This window comes from Hemicordylus capensis, chromosome 3 (assembly GCF_027244095.1).
Source record: "Hemicordylus capensis ecotype Gifberg chromosome 3, rHemCap1.1.pri, whole genome shotgun sequence".
Classification (NCBI taxonomy): domain Eukaryota; kingdom Metazoa; phylum Chordata; class Lepidosauria; order Squamata; family Cordylidae; genus Hemicordylus; species Hemicordylus capensis.
The window spans coordinates 298,480,391-298,504,598 of NC_069659.1; the positions used below are offsets into that span (position 1 = coordinate 298,480,391).

At 46.5% G+C, this 24,208-nt stretch overlaps 1 protein-coding gene across 5 annotated transcripts; it reads right to left on the reverse strand.

Annotated features, from left to right (window-relative positions):
- Positions 1-626: 626 nt before the first annotated feature.
- D2HGDH (D-2-hydroxyglutarate dehydrogenase) lies at positions 627-23,734 on the reverse strand. Of its 5 annotated transcripts, none has more exons than XM_053312687.1 (11): positions 23,311-23,734; positions 22,370-22,445; positions 20,873-21,264; positions 20,039-20,096; positions 11,500-11,639; positions 9,788-9,981; positions 9,375-9,543; positions 7,472-7,615; positions 5,343-5,485; positions 2,107-2,272; positions 627-1,431 (listed from the first exon to the last, which is right to left on the reverse strand). In XM_053312687.1, exons 3-11 carry the CDS (start codon positions 21,255-21,257, stop codon positions 1,169-1,171), a joined length of 1,662 nt encoding a protein of 553 aa, XP_053168662.1. In that variant the 5' UTR covers positions 21,258-21,264; positions 22,370-22,445; positions 23,311-23,734; the 3' UTR covers positions 627-1,168. The 5 variants fall into 5 exon arrangements, with proteins under 5 accessions (XP_053168662.1, XP_053168661.1, XP_053168660.1 ...); XM_053312686.1 differs by having other exon boundaries at positions 22,370-22,448; XM_053312685.1 differs by lacking the exon at positions 22,370-22,445.
- Positions 23,735-24,208: the final 474 nt, after the last annotated feature.

Consider the following 24,208-nt stretch of genomic DNA (forward strand, 5'->3'; position numbering starts at 1 on the left):
CGCACTGCTCCTGGCAGCATGGATCTCTGGAGGTCAGGAAAATGAATCCCTCCAGGAATCCCTAAATTGACCATGCAAGCAGTGCAATGCATTTAATGATTCCCCAGTGAGTGGGGTGCTCCAGGCGCCTGACTCTTGTGTGTGCCTGGGCAACATGCAGCCCAAGCACACACACGACCCTGGCCCCACCATTGCTTGCACCCTTAACCCCTGGCTAAAGGCCAGGATAAAAAGCTGAGCTATCTGCGAGGGTAGCACCAGGATTGGACTCCATCCCAGCGCCCCACATGAGCAGCCCAACCCAGGCTGGGCTGCCCTAATCTTGTTTGGGCAGCTTATGAGAACATCCTTTTGATATGGTCTCCATCGTATGTCCTGCGCTTTGTAGGGAAATCAGCACAGATAGATTTTCACATCAGTTGCTCCACCCTGTCTAGTTTCAGCCTGAGCTTAGATGTCATTTAAGATTATTTTATTTCTTGTGTATGGATTTAATAATCGTATAGCCCAGCTATTCAAACTGGTTGAAGCAGCACAAGCTACAAATGATGTAAAACAAGGACAGGGAGTCAACAAAGAAAGGCTGTACTGGAATCCTAGAACCATCAAAAGCAGAAAACCAAGAGAATATTTCCATTCTGTTTTATTTTTCCATGAAAAAAAGGTAAAATGTTCATTTACCACTCTCAAATCAATGCACAGAAAACCCTCTCTTCTTTTCTTCAAGGATCTTGCAGGTGTTGGTTGTATTTTGTGCCTGGGCAATTGAGGAGAGGGAAAAGCCACCTGGGATTTTCTCCTGAAAGTGATGTTTTTCTTTCCACAGGATCATTCTACGGAGTTTCACAGCACCCCAAATTTATTTGTGTGCAGATAAAAACAAAGTCTCAAGAACAGAGACCGCTCTAAAGCCTGGAAGATAAGAAGATCCTTAGTAAACTGAGTGCATAAAGCAACAAATGCTCATTGCTTTTCAGACAATTCAGAGCTTATGGGCTGCTGGGGTCGGGTGGGGGAACTGGGAGGAAAATTCCACTCCTTGACCACTCTTATGCTCTGAAAAAAGCAAACCTCAGGCTTTGGCTTCACAGTGTGTTGACAGCTACAGAATGATACTGTGTTAGAAAATCTCCATACAAAACCCCACTCCTTTTCCTGTGAGGAAGCATCAAACGGACTTGCTTGGTAATGTCTTGTAAGGGTTGAGAATCCCTTTGGGGTCCAACATGGCTTTGAACTGCTGCATGAGGAGGACTGCTTCCTGGGGCTTGCTGTAGTGGATATAATGCTTCTTCTTGAATCCCAGCCCATGCTCTGCGCTGATACTTCCACGATACTGGGATGTCCACTCATACACATATGGCTCAATGGCCTCCAGAAGGGAATGATTATAGGACTCAGCTGTGACATTCAGGTGCAAGTTCCCATCTCCTGCCAAAGCAAACCAGAGTTGGGAATTGGATGGTTTTAAAAGAGAAAGCAAATGACATATTCATTCATGGGCTGTGCTGTACAATGGTTCTCTGTATTTCCTTTCTTTCTTCTTGAAAATAGGCACTATGTTTGCCATTTTCCAGCCCTCATTAATCTCACCTGCCTCCAATTAGTTTACAAAGATAAATAAGGCATTTCAAGACTATTTCAGTTTGTCCCCTTTTATCATTTTTATCATTAAGAGAACAAGTTACACAAGAACATAAGAAGAGCCCTGCTAGTGCAGGCTATCAAGTCCAACATCCTGTTCCCCAGAGTGGCCAACCAGATGCCTCCGGGAAGCCCACAAGCAGGAGATGGCAGACACAGACCCTCTCCCACTTTTGCTCTCTTGCAACTAATATTCAGAGGCTCGCTGCTTCTGAATCTGGAGACAGCCCAGAGCCATCAAGACCAGTAGCCATTGATAGGGTGCGGGGGGCAGGGGGGTTGGGTTGAGAGACAGAGAGGCTTGCCTAAAGCCATTTTGTAGACCATGGCAGAGGTAATATTTGAAACCAAGGACTTCTGAGTTCATGGCTCTGTCTCTTCGCCTCTTGGCTTCAATAACTCTAAATCCAGATCAGTAAAGGCAAAGGAAGGCAGTTTGTCTTTAAGCATGCTCCAACTCACCAAGATGGCCATAGCCCACCACATTCTTGGCACGTTTGCCCAGCCGTGCCCTCATGTCAGTCACAAGGTCATAAAGTCTCTCCACAGGGAGCGAAATGTCGTATTTGTAAACGAATCCATCATGCGTTAGGGCCTCAGTGATCCGTTCCCGTAAAGCCCATAATGCCTGAAATTGACCAAAGCAGTGATCTGAATGGAATCAAAAGGACCAAATGCCTTCATTTTCATTCTCCATGGATGGCTATAGAAAAGCGGCCTGTTTTTTAAAAATACTACAAGTTTGCCTTCTCTGCTACTTGGGCATACAACTGTCAAAAGCACTTATTGATCTTTGAAGAACAGTAAACTTTCTCTAAATCAGTGGGTCACCAAAAGTTACTTTAGTGCAAACTGATATTGTTTTGCTTTTCCACTGATAACAGCTGAAGTCTTTCTTGCAGCTCTCCTTCTATTTTAGCCCCACATAGGTCACTCAGTACCAGGGGCGTAGGGAGCACTTGGGCAGCCGGTGGCTCCCCTGCCTCCTGTGACTGTCAAGCATGTATGTATCCCAAGCCCCAAGCCACACCCCCTGCGCCTGACATCAGATGCGGGGGGGGGGCAGTATTGGGGACAGGGCCAGGGGGCACCTACAGAGCTTCCCCAGTCGCTGGTTCGTTGAATGGCTGACTGGGAGCTCCCAGTTGAACGGGAGAAGGTACAGAAAAGGGCAACCAAGATGATCAGGGGACTAGAGCACCTTTCCTATGAGGCAAGACTACAACACCTGGGGCTTTTTAGTTTAGAAAAAAGACGACTGCGGGGAGACATGATAGAGGTCTATAAAATCATGCATGGTGTGGAGAAAGTGGAGAGAGAGAGATACTTTTCCCTCTCACACAACACTAGAACCAGGGGTCACTCCATGAAATTGATTGCCAGAAGGTCTAGGACCAACAAACGGAAGTACTTTTTCACACAACGCGTGATCCACTTGTGGAACTCTCTGCCACAGGATGTGGTGACAGCCAACAACCTGGATGGCTTTAAAAGGGGTTTGGATGACTTCATGGAGCAGAGGTCTATCAATGGCTACTAGTCGGAGGGCTGTAGGCCACCTCCTGCCTCAAGGGCAGGGTGCCTCTGAGTACCAGTTGCAGGGGAGTAATGGCAGGTGAGAGGGCATGCCCTCAACTCCTGACTGTAGGCTCCCAATTGGCATCTGGTGGGCCACTGTGCGAAACAGGATGCTGGACTAGATGGGCCTTGGGCCTGATCCAGCAGGGCTGTTCTTATGTTCTTATGTTCCCTGCCTGCTTGGGAGGCAGGGAAAGACAGTGATTCAATGAACCACTGACGGGAAGTTCTGTAGAGGCTGACTGGCCCCGTCCTCCGTACTAGCCACCCCCGTGTCTGATGTCAGGCGCAGGGGGTGTGGCAACTGCCCTGAGTCCATTCGGACCTGCTCCTATCTTCCCTAGTCAGCACTGCATTGAAACGCTGGCTGGCTGGGCTTTCCCCTCGAGCCCAGCCAGCGTTACAGTGACACACTGACTGGGGAGGAGAGGGGCGTGCTTCACATTCCCAGTACTACATTCGCCAGCTGGGTATGGGAGCAGGCAAGGAGGTGCCCTGGCCGAGGGGGTGCTTTGGCAGGCACCCCAGAACCTGGCAGTAGGGGTACAGCTGTCCTCCCATGCTCAATGGTTCCTTCGCCCCTGCCCAGTACTCTTCAGCCTCACCTTGTTGCATCTTAACCCTGAGCTCAACACTTGATGTGATCAGAACATATTTTTATTTTTTGGAGAAATAGTAGCTGTGGGGGGGAGGGAAAGCCATGACACTATCATCATACACACATGCTAATGGGAACCACAGTGTGGGGATAGTGCGGAGGCTTTCCTCCTGTGTTTTTTTCTTGCCTAAAATCACCTCCCCCTACTCAAGGTATGCCCCTAGAGCAGCTATCTGGCAAATAATAGCTTGGGCATTCATAGGACATTCCCTTGTTATTTCATACTGAAGCCAAACTATGTAATTATTTGAAGATTTCTAATTAACAGGTTCAAAGAAACCTCAGTTAATCACATGAGTTTTAATCTGTTAGCTAATCAGTTTAATGATCTGCATATGACTAAATCAACAGTTTTGGAGAAAAAATGTATTTTCTTTGATTTTAGACAACAACAAGGATGATGATGATGATGATAAACAATAAACAACTTTATTTGTTAGCTGCCCCATAACAAATTGTTCTCTGGGTGGCTTACAACACAACATTAAAACATGAGCTAAAAACACACTCATGGGGGGGGGGAATACAAAATACAGTACAAAACAATTTAAATTTTTTTTAATCAATTAAAATCAGATGAACATTTTAAAAGGCCTGAGTGAACAAAAAGCTCCTCACCTGGAGTCTAAAAGAACAAAGTGATGAAGCCAGGCAAACCTCACTGGGGAGGCTATTCCATAAACAGGGCCCTTCCCCTAGTAGCTACCCACTTCACCTTGTTTGGCAGGGGCACTCGGAGGAGGTCCTCCAAAGGAGATCTTAAGGTCCGGGTTAGGATATATAAATATATATAATATATATATATATACACAGACACACATATATATATACATTCACACACACACATATATATACATACTGTGTATATATACTGTAGCAAGTGCCATTGCAGGAGAGGTGTTCCTTATGTAAGAAGTCTTGATTACACCCATCACCTGCATTTTTTGTTATTTTATTTATATTAACCACATTTCTATACCGCCCCAAACTTTCATCTCTGGGCAGTTAACAATAGTATAAAACAAGTTAAAATATATACAAAAACTTAAAACAATTTAACAATTTAAAAATAATCCACAAATGAAAACATTAAAATTTTAATTTTTTTTAGTACTTATATTAAAAAATAACTTTTTTAAAAAGTCACTCAATTAATTGGAGATACTTTTTTAGTTACTTTAAAAGGCTTCTAATTGATTAATATAACAAATTAAAGGCTGCAGTCATACGTAGGCAGCCTAGTTAACAATAAGGGGGAAGTGGGGCAGGGAGAGATTAAATAGATATACTGTAGAACAGACCTAGAAACAACTAACAAAAATAAACCACGTTTTTTCTTTTGAATGCTTATCAATTTGGAATCACTGATCTATGCCATATAAGCAAATTGCTGAACATTCATCATATATTGTTCAGATTCAAAACAAAAAGCCAAGAACTTTTTCAAAAAGGGGGAAGTTACCTTTATTTTTTTATCTTCAGAGGCCAGAGTTCCATCTGTCACCAAATCAGAGGCCATGACATGTTCCAGGAAGTGGCTCAGTTTTTCCTCATCATGGGCAGAATTAGAACCTGAAGTCTCTATTAAGACATAAAAAGGGCTTTCTGGAAATGTAAGGGAAGAATAAGAAAGCAGGCTGTCACAATCAGCAGAGATGCACAGATGAGACACATAGCGATTTGTTACAGCTAAAGATTAAGCTACATTCATTAGAAAGGTGTCTACTGAATCAGGCAGAATTAAGGAAAGTGATGCTCATCTGGTATTTTCGATATTTTTAAAACACTTTTTGATTGTATCCTGCCCAGTGGAGACTGATCAAAGGAAAGGTGTATAAAAGTCATACCCCTGCTAACTGGGCAAAGAGGCACCTTTTACTGTGGTGATTCTTTTTATTTAGCAGGGGGAGAGTAACTGGCCCTATCCACCCCCAGCACAGTACTTCCAGTGACTGTTGCTGGTGTGTGTCTTATGTTTCTTTTTAGAATGTGAGCCCTTTGGGGACAGGGGGCCATCTTATTTGTTATTTCTCTTTGTAAACCACCCTGAGCCGTTTTTGGAAGGGCGGTATAGAAATCAAATTATTATTATTATTATTATTATTATATGCTGAGTCACATTAGCATCCGAGGGGCAAACTACTACTACTACTATTATTACGAAAATTTATATACTACTCTTCAACCAAAGTTCTAGTCAAACTAGTAAAGTAAGAGTTGTGCCGTCAAGTTGGTGTCAAGTCGACTCCTGGAAACCACAGAGCGCTGTGGTTTTCTTTGGTAGAATACAGGAGGGGATTACCATTGCCTCCTCCCACGCAGTATGAGATGATGCCTTTCAGCATCTTCCTATATTGCTGCTGCCCAATATAGGTGTTTCCCATCGTTTGGGAAACATACCAAGGGGGATCTGAACCAGCAACCTCTTGCTCCCTAGGCAAGTTAGTTCCTCACTGTGCCATTAGGTGGCTGCCATGACATTAAACACATCATTATCTAATTTGGGAAGTTCTTTTATCTTAAAATAGCAGCCATTTAGAAGTCCAGTCAGGACTGGGATCATGGTACAGAAGTAAAAGGTTAAACACCCTCCATGTTATTTGCCCACAGAAACCACTGCCCTCAAAGCTGCTCTGGACTCCAGAAGAGGTCATTACAGAAAATGGCACCTTTATGGCCTACAGCAATCTTGTGAGGACAGGCAATTTTCAGCAGTAAAACAGTGAGGAACAAGTTAAGCACTTTCTACATCTGTCCTGCACTGCTACTACTCAGATAGTAACAAACTATCGGAAGATAACAAACTTCCCAAACTAGGACAAATATGCATTTAATGTCATGCCTAGTTTGGCCTTTTGTGTACCCATTGTGTACCCATTGCACTGTGGAGCAAGCCTTCAGTGCAGCCAGGCTCCCTGTGAGGGTGGAGCTCTTGTCCTGCTCTCCTGTGGAGAATGTGGGTCACTGAAATCTGCCATGCTGTTTTTGTAAATCCATCACATTTTTCCTGGACTGGGAAATTTTCATTTTTATCATGCTTATATCAACAAACTTTATGCATCCCCTTAATAGCTGCATTTGTAAAATGTTTTAACTCATTTATGTCCAATGTAGTGTTATCAAATCCTATCACATCATTTTTACACCAATGCCAAGAATCACTTAACTAAGCCTATCAGTCCCCTCCTGTGTTCCTCAGGTGTTCCACATTGGATAATGGCAGATAGATCATCATTATAGATGGTGTAATAAATTCAAGTTCTGGAATAGCAATAAAACATGTAAAGTGCTTAATAAAAAGTGCTTTAAAATATCAATCCCATGATGCAGAGCAACATCAAGTAAAACTTGCTTGCACAAGTGTTTGTGCATCATTAAGATACAACCCACGTGAAGTGCAACCATGAACAAAAGTGAATTCAGGACTTGTGAATTCATTGGACAACTGAGTAAACAACAAACTGAGAGTGTGCCTACATAACCAGTGGATTCCAATTCAGCCATTCAATTTTCTGTGGATATCAATTGTTTGGGGAAATGAAACCAGTAATTGAATTCCTTCTGTAAGTTTTGCACGTGACTAGCTGGTACCTGCCACTGGATTGGTCAGTTTGAGATGTTTCTCAATCAGCTTCATACATTCATTGTCCATGAACTCATATGCAGACAGGATCTCTCCTAGCATGCCCTTGCAGGTAGTGAAGGTTCTCAGGACCTGAGAGAAACCTGAACAAGCTGTGCAAAGACAATCAGCATTAAAGGAGAGAAAGAAAAAGAATTTATTAAAAGAGAAATCAAAAGCTGCTAGATGAATCAATGAAACATACAGTCACGTCCAAAAGGACTTTTTACTTGTGCAGAGATGACTAGGGTCATTGATTTTGGGTACAGGAAAAGGAAGGAAGTGGCTTAGCTTGGCCTAACCAAACTGGGCTTAGCCTGTCCTAGCCAACTACTGAGCTGCCTTCCACATACAGGAGGCACTATCTGTCCCAGTCAAAGCCAGTGTTATGATTTGCCACAAACAGCAGCTTCATGGCAAATGATTACCCATTGGGAAATTACATGAATTCTAGGTGGAACTCCCTCACTTTAAATATTTAGCTGGCCTCCTCTTTCTCTCATTTTAAGAAATAATGAAAACCCATTTTTGCTATCTTCTATTTCCCCATCCTATTTAACTATTTTGTTTCTTTCTGATTCCTAGGTTAATGACTGTATTCTTTAACTCTTTTTGTTTCTTTCACTCTCTCCCAGCTAGTGCAAAGTTTTCACTTTTCCTCTAACTCTCCTCTTCTGTCTCATTTTTAGGTTATGAGCCTGCAAGCAGGAAGTGGTGTTTTCTGTTTTCACACAGTGTTAGGTGCATATTAGATGCTACACACATACACACACAACTAAAGATGGTGGTGATTTATTACAATTCCAGAGGGTGGCTCCCCTATGGGGCAAAGCAAGGCAATGGCCTCAGGTGGTAAGCGCAGGGTTTAAATATGGTTTTGCAGCACATTTAGAGGGGTAATTCCAATGAACGCCTCACACATTAAAGGATGTGCTTGAGAACACTTTGGCATGTCTCTGAGTAACACAGGAGCAGGCATGTTCTCACCACAGCCCCAACGGTATCCTGTGTAGAGAACCATGTTTATCTGAACCAGTCCACAGAACTCTTGTTGGGGGAAAGGGCCACAACTTTGTTTAAATATAACAATAAATATGCAACAGGTCAAAGCTCCACCCTTAAATCAGTGCAGGCACTAACTCAGGCCAGAGGTCAGACACAAGAGGCCTTCCCCTGAGACTACTTGGGTGATCACATCCTGGATTAGAGCTGTTCTGATCCCTGTTCCTCGTTGACAACCCCAGAGGAGGTCAGGGTCATTCAGACACATCACCCTGCTACCTACTAGCCGTTCAACCTTTGAGGTGGGCAATGCCAACAAATTAAGTGGGAGTCACAATTCTGGTCCTCGCGCCCATCAAGTCATTAAGGGCTGATTTATACAGTACCCCACTCCCCTTAAAACATGCCCAAGGATTATCACCAGCAAAATACCTCCCAAGATCTCTATCTGCCTACACTGAGCCTGCCCATTGTGACCTAAAAGTGGGAACTGTTCCCTAAAGTGGGAACAGAATGGTGCAAGCAAAAAACCAACCAACCCAAACTCTCCAGCTTGACCAATTTGCTGAGAAGCAAGAAATTTCTACTCAGCCTCCAAAACGAGGCAGCCAGCAAAGCCCATCCTGAACAGAAAAAAGGCATTCTGCTATCTGTGTCAATTTTTTTCTTTGCTCTCATCTCAACTTCTTTCTTAATAGTACTAGTCTCGTCACATTAAGAAATGGTGATAAAAGCTAAATGTAACCTGGCTGGCCTTGGAGGATCGTAAGTGTCTCCCCAAGCTCTGTGGAGGCCAAGTCCAGCCTGTGCTGCATATGACTAGGAGTTACTAACACCACACCTGGAAACAGTGATTAGAACAGCTCTTACCAAGAAATGCCAGATTCACAGCCTTGGGTTTCCGTGGACAGAGGATGGACACAGCAGTAATGATCCCCAAGGTCCCCTCGGATCCAATGAAAAGCTGCTTCAAGTCATAGCCAGTATTGTCCTTCCTCAGAGATGTCAAGCAGTTCAGAATGGAGCCATCAGCCAGCACCTGAAAGGGAAGGAAGAAATGTATCGATGTCCTTGATATATACATGTATCTATGTCCTTCTCTCCAAGTTTGAGAATCCCTATAAAGATATGTTTTACTTTAAATAAAGAAAGATTACATTTGAAGTGGAATAAGGAGATTACAGTTCAGTGAGTAACAGAAAGTACATCTGGGGTAAGAGTAAACGGATAAAAGAACAGGAAGAAGATAGAATGCAGAAGTCACTTTTAGACTTCCATCTTACCACTTCTAGTCCCAGGACCGTCCCTCGGAGAGAGCCGTACCTCAGGAGTCGCAAACCACCAGCATTTGTTGCCACATTCCCTCCAATGTGGCAGCTTCCCTTTGCTCCAAGGTCAAGAGGCATGATGAAATCCAGTGGCTCCAGATACTGACTGAGATTTTCTAAAATGCAGCCAGCCTGGCAAACCAGGATTCCTAAAACACAAGCATCAATTTATAGTCTGAGACTTGAAGGCAAACATCCATTTTGATAGAGCAATTCAAACCCCAAGATAGCTACTTTGGATGTAGGGCCTTTGTCCTTTCCTTTGCCCTTTCTTCAGTGAGAGGACAATCAGAGGCTTGACAACACAGTGAGGCGATCCTCACGATCACCAAAAAGCGGGCTAAGGGAGCCTAGCCCACTTTTTTGCGATTGTGAGAAACCCAGGCTCGCAGGCAAGCCCAGTGCCCTCAAAGCGGGTAACCCACTTAACTAGCTCTCCCGTTAGACGAGGTTAGCGGAGCGAGCACTCTGCTAACCCCGTCTTTTCGATTGTGTGTTGCCGCACTGCGGCTCCACGCCATGGCAACACATGAGGAGATCCCCTGCCGGAAGGCTGAAGCCAGCCTCCCGGCCCTGGGGGTCTCTCCAGGATGCCCCACGCGCTCATGCGGGGGCATCCTGGAACTTCCGGGGGCCGCATGGCCCCCGCAGCCCCCAACGGCTCTGTGGCGAAGCTGGCAGTCGTGGGGGCGGGTGATCTGGCCGCCCAGGGCTACAGCCTGGATCGTCTGCGGGGAGTCTCACCGATCATGAGACTTGCCTCACTGACTCACATAACACGCAGTATTATTTTCCCTGTTGATGAAAGTGCCGGGTTCATGAAAGTGCACTCACGCTATCCTCCTCCAAACCACACCCACATTCTGCTACAGAGCTTAGAGAGGCTCCATGGCTCCTAAAAATAGTGTCAGGGCCAAAGCGATGCTCTCATATTATGAGAAAGCTATTCCATCAGCAAGGCTCTGCATGGGTTGTGTGTCAGTAACATTAAACATTTATCTCCCTTAAAACTGCCGTAGCAAGGACCTGCTGTATCAAGGATCTTTGTTTTCCATAATCATCTCTCATTCAAATTGCCTTCTACTTCTCTCTTCATTTAGAGCAAGCAACATGTCCAACATTAGAAAGGGCATATCATTTTTTGCAAATCACCTGGTATTTTGCACGTTCTCTGATAACAGGTAATGTTCTACTAAGCCACCTAATGGGGCAGTGGGGAAATGACTTGACTACCAAGCCAGAGGTTGCCGGTTCAAATCCCTGCTGGTATGTTTCCAAGACTATGGGAAAAACCTATATTGGGCAGTAGCGATATAGGAAGATGCTGAAAGGCATCATCTCATACTGCGTGGGAGATGGCAATGGTAAACCCCTCCTGTATTCTACTAAAGACAAGCACAGGGCCCTGTAGTCACCAGGAGTCAACACCGACTCGACGGCACATTTTACTTTACCTTTAATGTTCTACTAACATTTTTGAATAGATAACCTCCCCTTCTATCTCTCCTTTGTTTTAGGCTCAAGTCCTGTTGCAATGATGGGGTGAACCTTTGCTTCCTGGATTCAGGAACCCTCCAACTTGTCTTCTCTGTCAAAACCTCTTAGGAGGATGGTAAGCTTTGGAGGATTACTAGATGAGCCATTTTTCCCTAGGAAAATATATTTACCAGAAACATTGTCGAAGCTGTTGACTTGGTTCATAAGAGCTGTGGAGAGAATGATCTCATCAAAGACAGGGACGCTGCCCCCAACGAGGCCAGTGTTACCCCCCTGAGGATTCACAGCCAAATTCCTCTCATTGCAGTACCTGAAAAGGAACACATTTTGCCCATGGTGGTCTTGTTCCTATGGGGAATATATGCCTTTGAATATTATGTAGGTGTGAAACTCAGCAACAGTTTAAGATCTCTTCAGTAGTTACCCTTCCACATTCATTGAGCACATGGAAAGGGGGAGTGGGACCCGGAGCTTCTGCACAACTTAAAAAGCAGCGCCGGTGGTGTAGCAATGGGGCTGCTGTGGAATGCCTTTAAACCACTTCTGGGCAGCAGCGTAGCACTCCTTTGAGGAGCACTGCTCTGCTGCCTGGAAGAGCTGCCTTTTAAATTGTGCAGCAGCCCCAGTGGGTTCCTACTGTTGACAGAGAGCTACCCATCATGTTGGCCATTGTAACTGGAAATGACAATATGCATAGCAGCCTTCTATTAGGACTTGGAAGTCAAATATCTACAAGCCAAATGTCGATGGTAGAGTTTATCTTTAATTCCCTTTAAAGGCTACAGTACTTCAGTTGTTTCTTTGTAGAAGTATAAGCCTCTAGGACCAATAAAAATACAATCTACTTCTAGACCTTAAGTCCTTTGGGGGACAGGAAATCAGCTTATTTCTTTTTCTGTGTAAACTGCTTTGAAAACCTTTTGTTGAAAAGCAGTATAGTAGTAGGAATACTTTCTGCGGTCTTCTTAGTGCTTCTGAAAGTTTTCTGGCTACTCCTGATTGTGTCAGTTGAAAAGTACACAAGGGCCCAGTTCCAGTGATACTTTCCCACTAGTGATGTGCATGGTCCGGAGCAGTCCGGACCAGCACCAAAGGGGAGCCTATCTTTTAGGCCGGGGAGGGCTTGTTTACCCCTCCCGCGCCTCTTTGCCCCCGCCAGTGGCCGTAATCTACTGTAAAATTGGGGCGCTGGAAACCAGCTGCCCCAGCCGCCGCCGCTTCCGCTGCCCCCACCCCCGCGAGCAAATTAGAGGAAAAAAAGGCTACTGCCTACAAGGAAGGGCTACTGCCGCCCTGCCGCCCCCCCACCCGCCACCCGCCACCCCCCCACGAGTGCTCACCAAGTTAGAAGAATTTAGAGAGGAGCTCGCGAACAGAGCTCCTCTCTTATCGAAGCCTCCGGCCCAACTGGGGCCTTGGGCGCGTGCGCACGCGCGCTAGAGCTCTTTATCCACTAGAGCTTTTGCCGGAGGCCCGGTCTACCCGCCGGGAGGAAGCCGGGTAGACCGGGCCTCTGATCGCCGGAGGCCCGGTCTACCCGGCTTCCTCCCGGCGGGTAGACCGGGTCTCCGGCGATCAGAGGCCCAGTCTACCCGGCTTCTTCCCGGCGGGTAGACCGGGCCTCCGGCGATCGGAGGCCCGGTCTACCCGGCTTCCTCCCGGTGGGTAGACCGGGCCTCTGGCAAAAGCTCTAGTGGATAAAGAGCTCTAGCGCGCGTGCGCACGCGCCCAAGGCCCCAGTTGGGCCGGAGGCTTCGATAAGAGAGGAGCTCTGTTCGCGAGCAACTCTCTAAATTCTTCTAACTTGGTGAGCACTCGTGGGGGGGTGGCGGGTGGCGGGTGGGGGGGGCGGCAGGGCGGCAGTAGCCCTTCCTTGTAGGCAGTAGCCTTTTTTTCCTCTAATTTGCTCGCGGGGGGGGCGGCGGAAGTGGCGGCGGCTGGGGCGGCTGGTTTCCAGCGCCCCAATTTTACAGTAGATTACGGCCACTGGCAGGGGCAAAGAGGTGCGGGAGGGGTAAACAAGCCCCCCCCGCCCTTAAAGCAATACCCCCCCACCCGGACCCGGACCAACCAGGGCAGAACCGGTCCGGCAGTTCGGCCATTCTATAGAATGGCCGCCGGACCGGTTCGGACACACGCCTATTTCCCACTCACGCAATTAAAAAGGTGATGCACTGAAAGTACATCCATTACGACATGCGCTGTATCAGGATGGGCACATAAAAGAATTTGTTTAAACAAGTATTTGGAGTGTGTATAGAGGGGGCATTTGGATGAGCAGCCTCCTCTCACACACAAAAAGGGGATGTGCCAGGAAGACCCTGAGACATCTGTGGACGGCGTCACAAAGGGCACACTCTTGATGTGTACCCTTCCTAATCACATGGGCTAAGCTATTGTAAGTGAGGAACCAGTCCAAGATCCCTTAATGTAACTACATGGGAACAACCTATGCCATCTAAGAGTCTATCATAGAATTAGTGCTTGAATTATTAATATACTACTTTTAAACAAAAACTGTTCTCAATGCAGTTTCTTATTTATTTATTTATTTGATTTTTATACTGCCCTTCCGAAATGGCTCAGGGCGGTTTACAATTAAAAACAGAAACCATTAAAACCAATAACAATTAAAACAGATATAAATATTAACACCAATTAAAAAACATCTTAAAAAACAATTAAACTATCATAACAAATAAAACCCTGAAAACCAAGTTAACATTAAAACTAATTAAAAACCCTGAAAGGCCAGGCCAAACAGATGGGTTTTAAGGGCTCTCTTGAAGGTCAGTAAGGAATTAAGATTATGAATTTCTGCTGGGAGTGCATTCCACAGCCTGGGAGCAGCCACAGAGAAGTCCCGCCTCTGAGTCGCCACCAAACAAACCAGTGGTAAGTGGAGACAGACCTCCTCAGATGACCTTAATGTGCGGTGGGGATCGTGCAGAAGAAGGCACTCTGTAAGATAACTCGGACCTAAGCCGTTCAGGGCTTTAAAGGTAATCACCAGCACTTTGTATTTTGCCCGGAAACATATTGGCAGCCAGTGCAGTTGTTTCAAGACAGGCATAATATGGTCTCTCCGGGTTGCCCCAGAGACCAATCTGGCTGCCGCATTCTGAACTAACTGAAGTTTCCGGACTATGTACAAAGGCAGCCCCACGTAGAGCGCATTGCAATAGTCAAGCCGAGAGGTTACCAGCTGATGCACCTCTGTTTTGAGGTCATCCTCCTCAAGGAATGGGCGCAGCTGTCGAATCAGCCGAAGCTGATAGTAAGCACTCCTGGCCATGGCTTCCACCTGAGATACCAGGGTGAGGCCTGGGTCCAGGAGTACTCCCAAGCTGCGCACTTGCTCCTTCTGGGGGAGTGTAACCCCATCCAGCACAGGAAGATCTTACTCACCCCTCAGATTCTGAGCACCCACAATGGGCACCTCCGTCTTGCTTGGATTCAGCTTCAATTTGTTATCCCAAATTACTAGCCCATTACTGCCTGTAGGCAGGCATTTAGAGAATGAGTGCCATTTCCTGAAGATGAAAAGGAGAAGTAGATTTGGGTGTCATCAGCATACTGATAACACCCAGCACCAAACCTCCTGATGACCTCACCCAGCGGTTTCATGTAGATGTTAAAAAGCATTGGTGACAGAATGGAGCCCTGAGGGACTCCATATAACAGCTCCTGTTTTGAGGAGCAACTGTCACCAAGCTCCACCATCTGGAATCTCCCCGAGAGAGAGGAACGGAACCACTGCAAGGCAGTGCCCCCTATCCCCAACTCCCCCAGGTGATCCAGAAGGATACCATGGTAGATAGTATCAAACGCCACCAAGAGATCCAGAAGAACCAGCAGAGTCACACTCCCTCTGTCGATTCCCCGGTAAAGGTCATCCAACAGGCCGACCAAGGCTGTCTCAACCCCATAGCCTGCTCTAAAGCCAGTTTGAAATGGGACTAGATAATCAGTTTCCTCCAATACTGCCTGGAGCTGGTCGGCCACCACCCTCTCAATGGCCTTGCCCAACCAAGGGAGATTGGAGATTGGCCTGTACTTTTTATATTGAAAATAAAATAAAATAAAATAAAAAGGTTCCCTGCTCCCAAAGGACTCACAATCTAAATTTTTTAAAAATCTAAAAATTATGGGAGAAAGAACAAGGTTTTTAATGAAATCCACAAACCCCATCCCTCAGTTTTTAGTCAAATACAGGACCCCTGCAGCTTTCTAGAAACAGCAGCTAAAAAAGCCATCACAAAACAGAAGAAGCCCAGCAGAGGAGCAGGAGAAGTCTATCTGCTTCCCACCCAATACTGCCTGGGATGTGAGACCAGGTGGGTCTTGGGGGCTCCTTCTGCTGCTGCCTGCCTACTCCTGCTTCCCCTGTGGGGCTGCTGCCTGTAGGTAACATCTGTGGGGAGTGAGTGCAGGACTAGGACCAGCCCCTGAGTGACTCAGCTGTTCCTTGGGTCATCTGCTCAGTCTTGGGCTTTATAGGAGGCTGCTTGTGGCTTTAGGGTGTCAGAAGCCTAGCAGAGGAGTGGGAGAAGTCTATCTGCTTCCCACCCAATACTGCCTGGGGTGTGAGACCAGGTGGGTCTTGGGGGCTCCTCCTTCTGCTGCTGCCTGCCTACTCCTGCTTCCCCTGTGGAGTTGCTGCCTGTAGGTCACATCTGTGGGGAGTAAGTGAAGGACTAGGACCAGCCCGAGTGACTCAGCTGTTCCTTGGGTCATCTGCTCAGTCTTGGGCTTTATAGGAGGCTGCTTGTGGTGGCGGGCCCGCCACTGGCGGGGTTGCCACTGAAGGGGCGACACCAAACGGGGTCACCCCTTTGGGGGAGCCACTTGGGGGGGGGAGTGAGGGCTAGAGGGCTTCTGTTTAATTAGTTTGAGCTGTTTGGGAATTGGGTTGAAGTTCCTGCAATGTGTTTGGGTTCATCTGGAGATGGGGAAACAGGGGGCACCTTCGTTGACTATGGGGCAGCTATTCCAGTGGTGGTGGGTAATAGAAGAAGAAACGTTGGCAGGTCAGCAGGTTGCTCCAGGGGAAGGGTAGTCAGAAATTTATTAGCTGTCTCTCCTTCCAGCTGTCCTGCCAGCTCTTTGACCTCGGGGAGCACTGCCAACAACCCACATAGCCTTACCTTGCTCCTCTGCAATGCCAGGTCTGTCCAAAATAAACCTGAGCTCATCCATGATTTGATCATGGATGAAGGGGCCGACCTGGTATGTATTACCGAGACTTGGTTGGGGGAGGCTAGTGGTCCAGTCTGGTCCCGGCTTCTCCCTCCAGGATATTCTGTAGAGGAGCAGGTGAGGGGACGTAGGCCCCTGCCCACAGGTGGAGTGGCTGTGGTCTATAAGGATAACATCTCCCTCACCAGGGTCCCTGTTAGGGTATCGGACCATACTGAATGTGTGTACTCAAGTTTGGGGACCAGGGATAGACTGGGACTTCTGTTGGTGTACCGATCGCCCCGCTGCCCAACGGAATCCCTTACTGAGCTGACAGACTTGGTCGCGGAACTTGCATTGGAGTCTCCCAGACTTTTGGTGCTGGGAGACTTCAATGTTCATTTTGGGACCAATTTGTTCGGGGCAGCTCAGGAGTTCATAGCGGCCATGACAGCTATGGGCCTATCCCAAGTGGTCTCTGGACCGACGCATACTGCAGGTCACACACTTGATTTGGTCTTCTACTCTGATCAGGGTTGTGTTCCGTGGGTGGGGACTCCTTTGATCTCCCCGTTGTCATGGACGGACCACCATCTGGTTAAGGTGGGACTTACAGCCACTTCCCACCTCTGCAGGGGCGATGGGCCCATTAGAATGGTCCGTCCGAAGAGGTTATTGGATCCAGTAAGATTCCAAGAAGCCTTGGAGGGATTCAGTGTTGGCTTTGCTGGTGATCCTGTTGATGCCCTGGTTGAGAACTGGAACAACTCGCTCACCAGGGCAGTAGACACGATTGCTCCCAAGCGTCCCCTCCGACCCACTTCAAAACTGGCCCATTGGTATACGGAAGATCTGCGGGGGCTGAAGCGGCAAGGTAGGCGACTGGAGCGCAAGTGGAGAAAGACTCGACTCGAATCCGATGGACTACGACATAGAGCACATTTAAAGATCTATGCTCAGGCAATATGTACTACAAAGAAGTGTTTCTTTTCTGCCCATATTGCCTCTGTGAGTTCACACCCAGCGGAGTTGTTCAGGGTTGTGAGGGGACTGGTATCCGCCCCCCCCCAAACCAGAATTTGGAGTCATCAGTTACCCGCTGTGATGTGTTTAAAGAGTTTTTTACAGATAAAATCTCTCGGATTCGGGCCGATCTAGATGGAGACACCACAGTTAATTTGATGCCTGAACTGGAGGTGTCCAGCAACTCCTCTTATGCGATTCGACTGGATCGGTTTCAGTTTGTGACTCCTGAGGATGTGGACAAGCTGCTTGGGGTGGTGAGGTCTACCACTTGTTCTCTTGACCCTTGTCCAACATGGCTTGTTCAATCTAGCAGGGAGGCTGTTGTAGACAGCCTGGTAGAAATCATAAATGCTTCTCTGAGGGAGGGCAGGATGCCTCGTCTTAAGGAGGCAATCATTAGACCTCTTCTAAAGAAGCCTGCATTAGATCCCTCAGAGTTGAGCAATTATAGGCCTGTTTCCAACCTCTCATGGCTCAGCAAGGTAATTGAGAGGGTGGTGGCCTCTCAGCTCCAGGCGGTCTTGGAGGAAACTGATTATCTAGACCCATTTCAAACTGGCTTTCGGGCAGGCTACGGGGTGGAGACTGCCTTGGTCGGCCTGATGGATGATCTCCAATTGGCTATTGACAGAGGAAGTATGACTCTGTTGGTCCTTTTGGATCTCTCAGCGGCTTTCGATACTATTGACCATAGTATCCTTCTGGAACGTCTGAGAGTGTTGGGGGTGGGAGGCACTGTTTTACACTGGTTCTGCTCCTACCTCTCGGACAGATTCCAGATGGTGTCAATTGGAGACTGTTGCTCTTTGAGTTCTGAGCTTAAGTATGGCGTCCCTCAAGGCTCCATACTTTCTCCAATGCTTTTTAACATCTACATGAAACCGCTGGGAGAGATTATCAGGGGATTTGGAGCTGGGTGTTACCAGTACGCTGATGACACCCAGATTTACTTCTCCATGTCAACTTCTTCAGGAGCTGGCACATCCTCTTTAAATGCCTGCCTGGAAGCAGTAATGGGCTGGATGAGGGAGAATAAATTGAAGCTGAATCCAGATAAGATGGAGGTACTTATTGTGCGGGGTCAGAACTCCAGAGATGATTTTGATCTACCTGTTCTAGATGGGGTCACACTTCCCCAGAAAGAACAGGTTCGCAGTCTGGGAGTACTTCTAGATTCACACCTCTCCCTGGTTTCTCAGGTTGAGGCGGTGGCCAGGGGTGCTTTCTATCAGCTTCGGCTGATACGCCAGCTGCGCCCGTTTCTCTAGATCAATGTCCTCAAAACTGTGGTACATCTGTTGATAACCTCCAGACTTGACTTTTGTAATGCGCTCTACGTGGGGCTACCTTTGTACATAGTCCGGAAACTTCAGTTGGTTCAGAACGCGGCAGCCAGGTTGGTCTCTGGGTCATCTCGGAGAGACCATGTTACTCCTTTACTGATGGAGTTACACTGGCTGCCAATAGGTTTCTGGACGAAATACAAAGTGCTAGTTATAACTTACAAAGCCCTAAACAGCTTAGGCCCTGGGTATCTCAGAGAACGTCTTCTTCATTACAAGACCCACCGCCCATTGAGGTCATCTGAGGAGATCCGTCTCCAGTTACTGCCAACTCGTTTGGTGGCTACACAGAGATGGGACTTCTCGGTCGCTGCCCCGAGATTGTGGAATGCGCTCCCTGCTGAGATACGATCCTCCCCATCTCTGGCAATTTTCAAAAAACACCTGAAAACCCGTCTCTTCACCCAAGCTCACTCAGCATCCTAGATTTGGGGGGTTTTAAAATCTGGTTTATTTTAAAATTTAAAACCTGATTTCTGGGGTTTTAATTACTGTAATGGTTTAATTGTTATTTTAAAATGTTTTTAAATTGTTAGTTGTTATATTGTTTTTAATTTGTTTTAGCTCTTTATTGTTAGTGGTTTGTTTTAACTGTAAACCGCCCTGAGCCATTTTGGAAGGGCGATATACAAACAAATCAAACACAAGGGGCCTGGGATCTCTCTGGCCCCTTGGTAGTTCAGGCACTGATTAGATTCCTAGGAATTAAGTGAGAAATAACTCTTCAATATTAATGTCTTCAGTACTAAAAGCCATATTCACATAGATGACTGTTTCATTTTAAATCCTCAGCATGACCCTCTTTAGCTCCTGTTGATAGTGAGTTGAACTGAGGAAGGAGAGAAACTTATGGGCTTTTCTTTAATGAGGAATTATGCAAACAGAGGTACTGGTAGTTCACGTGACTGTAACAAACTTTGGCCCATTCTTCCCCTTCCCATGTCCACCAAACAGGGTATGGGACACGGAGGAAAGAAGAACTTTGGGATAACCTCATACGACTTCATTGAATAAAATCCTTATCAGAGAAGTACAGAATCCTGTATTCCTGTTTTTAAAATGTGTATGATCAATACTGAAATAAGATACATTATCCGGAACAACCTCTACAGAGGTCTCTAACAGTATTTGCTTACTTTAATAAAAATGCTGCTTTTGTTACCTGAGAATCTCAGATACTTCCTCTGTTGTCCGTGGCTTCAGCAGCACTTTACTGCAGCCTGCAATGTAAACAAGATGCCATAACATCTGTTTGAAGTAAATAATGGTGGTTGGCCTACACTTCCCTTCACCATCAACCCACTCTGCCAAAATAACTATGTTGGACTTCTGAATCAGCTAGCAATAGGAAGGCTAAAACACTGTATGCAAATATCAAAACTTTAAAACAGAGTTATAGTTAAAGTGCATTTTTTAAAGGAGACCTGCACTGTGCAATATAACGAGAATGGATGATGGTAGCTAGGCCAACATCCTATTCAGACATTTATACCTATGTTTAGATGTCTGTAAACATGTCTACATCAATTTAAAAGTGAGCCGAGGTACAGGCCCCTTCAAATGCAGGATACTAGATTTAATAAGAATTTAGAATTCTGCTATTTGGAAGTGTACTGTTGTGCCCGTATTCAGCAGAACATATTATATTATGTTTTGTTTTAATTCTGTACACCGCCTAGAGATTTTTATACTAGGCGATATATAAATTCAATAAATAAATAAACAAACAAACAAACATAGGACTACCTGCAGTGTTCCCTCTAACAGGGATTCCCAGATGTTGTTGACCAGAATCCCCAGCTGCAATGGCTTTTGCTTGGGGATTATGGGAGCCGTAGGCAACAACATCTGGGAACCCCTGTTAGAGGGAACACTGAATACCTGTGAAAAAGTCTGGATCTGTGACATATGATGTATACACATTGTATGAGTGTTCAACATAACATATGAATAGGGCTTAGATGTGCAAATAAAGAAAAAAAGGAAAACAACTTACCTCTCACAGACTTCAACCAGTCCACATTGAAGAGTTTCAGTTCATTTAGATCTGTGATGATTCTGCCTGGCATTAGGTTTTCAAAAAAAGATAAGTCAGCACTAGAAACTTCAGAAAAAGGCAGTCTCTGCACCCCATATCGCTCGCTGGTCAGCATCACTTCCTGGAGGTGAAGCAGGGTAGCATGCAGACCTCTCTTGGACAAGTGACTGACTCCCCATTGTATGGAAGGCATGAATATTTGCATATTCGATCGTTCTGCTATTTTCTTCTTCAATTGACACTGGGAGGTAGCACGGATCCATGAACTCAAGGATCTCCTCTGGCATCTGAAAGTCCAACAGTGCAGAAATGGGCGATGTCGGACAAGGCTGGAAACAGCCATAATTAACCTGAAGGACAAAAGAAAGATGTGATTCTTTCCCTCCAAATGGCATTCAGATTTTTATTTTCAACTTTTTTTTTTTTTCAGGAGAGATCACCTTGAAAGAGAACTCCTTTAGGAAGTAAAAGATCATGACTATGTGTAGAATAGCTTCAGAATCACACAACTGAAGAAACCTTCCTTTGAACAGCACACTCAGGAGAGCTTGTGGCATACCACAGATGGTGCTGTCTTCATCTCATCTTGTGAAATCCTGCCCTGGTTAACTTTCACTTTCTGGGCTTCTTGGTAGGGAAATTATAATTTCGTGAAAGAAGTACCACCTTCCCTTGACATCTACAGGGTGAAGCGTGTTGCTTTAAGTGGCAGATTCTGGGCCAGTTCTCAGAAGCAGCCCAGCAACCAGGGGCATAGCTATAATTAAACAAGAGGGGGAAATGTTTCTGGGCCCATGAGGGAGGGGGCTGCTGGCTGGGAAATAGCACACTCTTCCCTCAACTGACTCATTGGTAAGCTGCTGGCTCCGGGTTGGTGTGTGTGATATTATTTGCAGAAGAGTGAAAGAAAGGGCATGCCAAGAATGTTTTGTTTTTTACCATGTCCTTATATTTCTTCTGCAGCAAAGGCATGGGGGTGGGGGGAGTGAGAAGGAGGAGACAAGGGGCCCAGGGGTCCATCTTCATTTCTTGTCCCATGGCCCACTTCAACCTTGCTATACTCCTGCTGGCAGCCCACCTAATGCTCTCCCAAGGGGTGGTCTGCAGAGAAAGGAAGGTGAAATGGCACCATACCAGCTCCTTTGCCTCATCCCCTTCCTTCTTTTTCTGTTATTATTATTGACACTTTCTGGCCCACAGTTCAACTTAAGCATTTGGGTTGGGCAAAAAGCACAACTCCCTTTTCCGCTAGTTTTCTCAAAGGCCCTAAGAATGGAAAATCAACTGTACCCAGCGTTCTAGCCCTGAGCGTATATCAATGTGCACAGGAAGATTATTTATTAATATTTATATACAATTTTTCAACAAAAGAGTTCTCAAAACTTTTGGTTTCTTGGAAATATTTATTGTCCCAAAGAAGATCATTCTCTAAAAAGAAAAGCAAGGGACACACACCTCAGCAACAGCAACCAGAAAGATACTATGCTGGATGGAAAAGGCTTGCTTTATTGAACAGTTGCTTGCTCTCCACCTGCTAAAAACAAGAGAGTCGCCACTTTAAAAGGTGCCTTGTCTTTGCCCAGTTTGCAGGGGGGGTTTAGTACTGAACTGAAAATTAGTTTTTTAGTATTGGCCAATTCCATGTTCAGGCAACAGGGACCTGTATGCTTTCTCACTTAGTAGTAGTAGTACATATATTTATGTGCCTTTTGCCCAACAACAAAAGCTTCTCAAAGTGGTCGTCTACATACTAAATAAATGGGGGGAAATGGATCCCGGTCCGAAAAGGTCTCTCTCTCTCTCTCGAGCTCACACACGTACAGAAGGGATGCTATGCTGGGCTGAAAAGGGACAGTTGCTCTAACCTGCGAAGTATAACAGGGCCACCCATCGTAAAGGTTTTTTGTTTGCCCAGTCAGGCATTGTCTGCAAATATCTGGAGATTGGGGCGGGGGGGCTAGGGTTTAGGCACAGCCTGGGGATACATTAAGCACGGCAGCAATAAACTGGAACCGATTACCGTATTTTATGGACTATAAGACTCACTTTTTTCCTCGAAAAATATCCGCCAAAATTCAGGAGCGTCTTATATGTTTTAACAGTTTAATATGTTAAAACTCTGAAAAACTGGATTAAAATTAAGGTGCGTCTTATTGTCCGTAGCGTCTTATAGTCCGTAAAATACGGTAAGTGCTTCGAAGAGAGAGACAAGGGCAGCGCGAGACGCTCCATGTCCCTGTAGGAAGCGTTTTGATCTAGTCGTCTACTAAGCGCCGGATGGGGTGGGGGCTCCTGGGAGCAGGCTTGGGAAGAACAGGAAGCACCCGAACACACGGCCCAGCTGAGGTCTGCAGCTGGCTCGCCCTTACTTGCCATTGCCCTTTCTGCACACTCACCTTCAGTTGGGCCCGCCTAGGATTTCATGCATAAATCCTTGCGCACGTCCAGATGTTGCGCTGATCGCTCCTCCTCGTTTTTCTCCAGACCAAACACAGAAGAGAGATGGTGTGGGCGTGGCCTAAAGGCAGGGAGGGAGGGATCATTGCTGAGGCTAGCCTGCTGTGCTGCGCTCGGCTTACGCGTGTGGTGGGCGGGTCAATTCTTCCTCCTCCGCCAGCAATCCAGCGTTTTTAGGTTCAGCTAGAGGTCGTCGGGGTGGCGCCCCCCCCTGCCGTGGGTGGTGGTTGCTGTGTGTTTGCTGCCTGCTTTTCCTTGCTGCTATGGCTCGCTCTTTTAGTACAGACTGTCAGTCCACTTTACGGATGAAAAATGCTGACCTCCCCCAGACAGACAAACGCAGCCTAGCCTCCAGTCCCAACAGACTGCCAGTGCTGTCGCCGTGGGCAGGGATGGTGTGAGCGTGAAAGCCACGCGAGAGGGGAAAGGGATGTGAATTCATCCCCCATCGCCCAAAACGGTGACGGGCACTGTTAAGGGCGGGGGGCGGCAGTTCCCTCGACTCTGGCTCTGCCGAGTTGTCAGCCCGCTGTTAGGAAGTTTATGCAGCTCTGAAGATTGAGGTGCTAAAATCCACCGCTGGGAACTGTTCCTGCTGCACCATCTTCTTGCTCGTGGGTTCCAGGGCAGCACCCTCCTGGCTGGATCGTAGCAGCATGCTGAAGTTGCCAATTCGGCAGGCACTAGTGGTGGTGGTGGTGCATGGGACGATTGTATTTTTGACTTGAAAAACGAAGACACCTTTCCTATTACCTTTTGAAAACAAACAGTACAGAAGGCAGGTCTACCAGCCACAGTGGTGGCCACTGATGTATGTAATCAAGGCCAGGTCTGTCA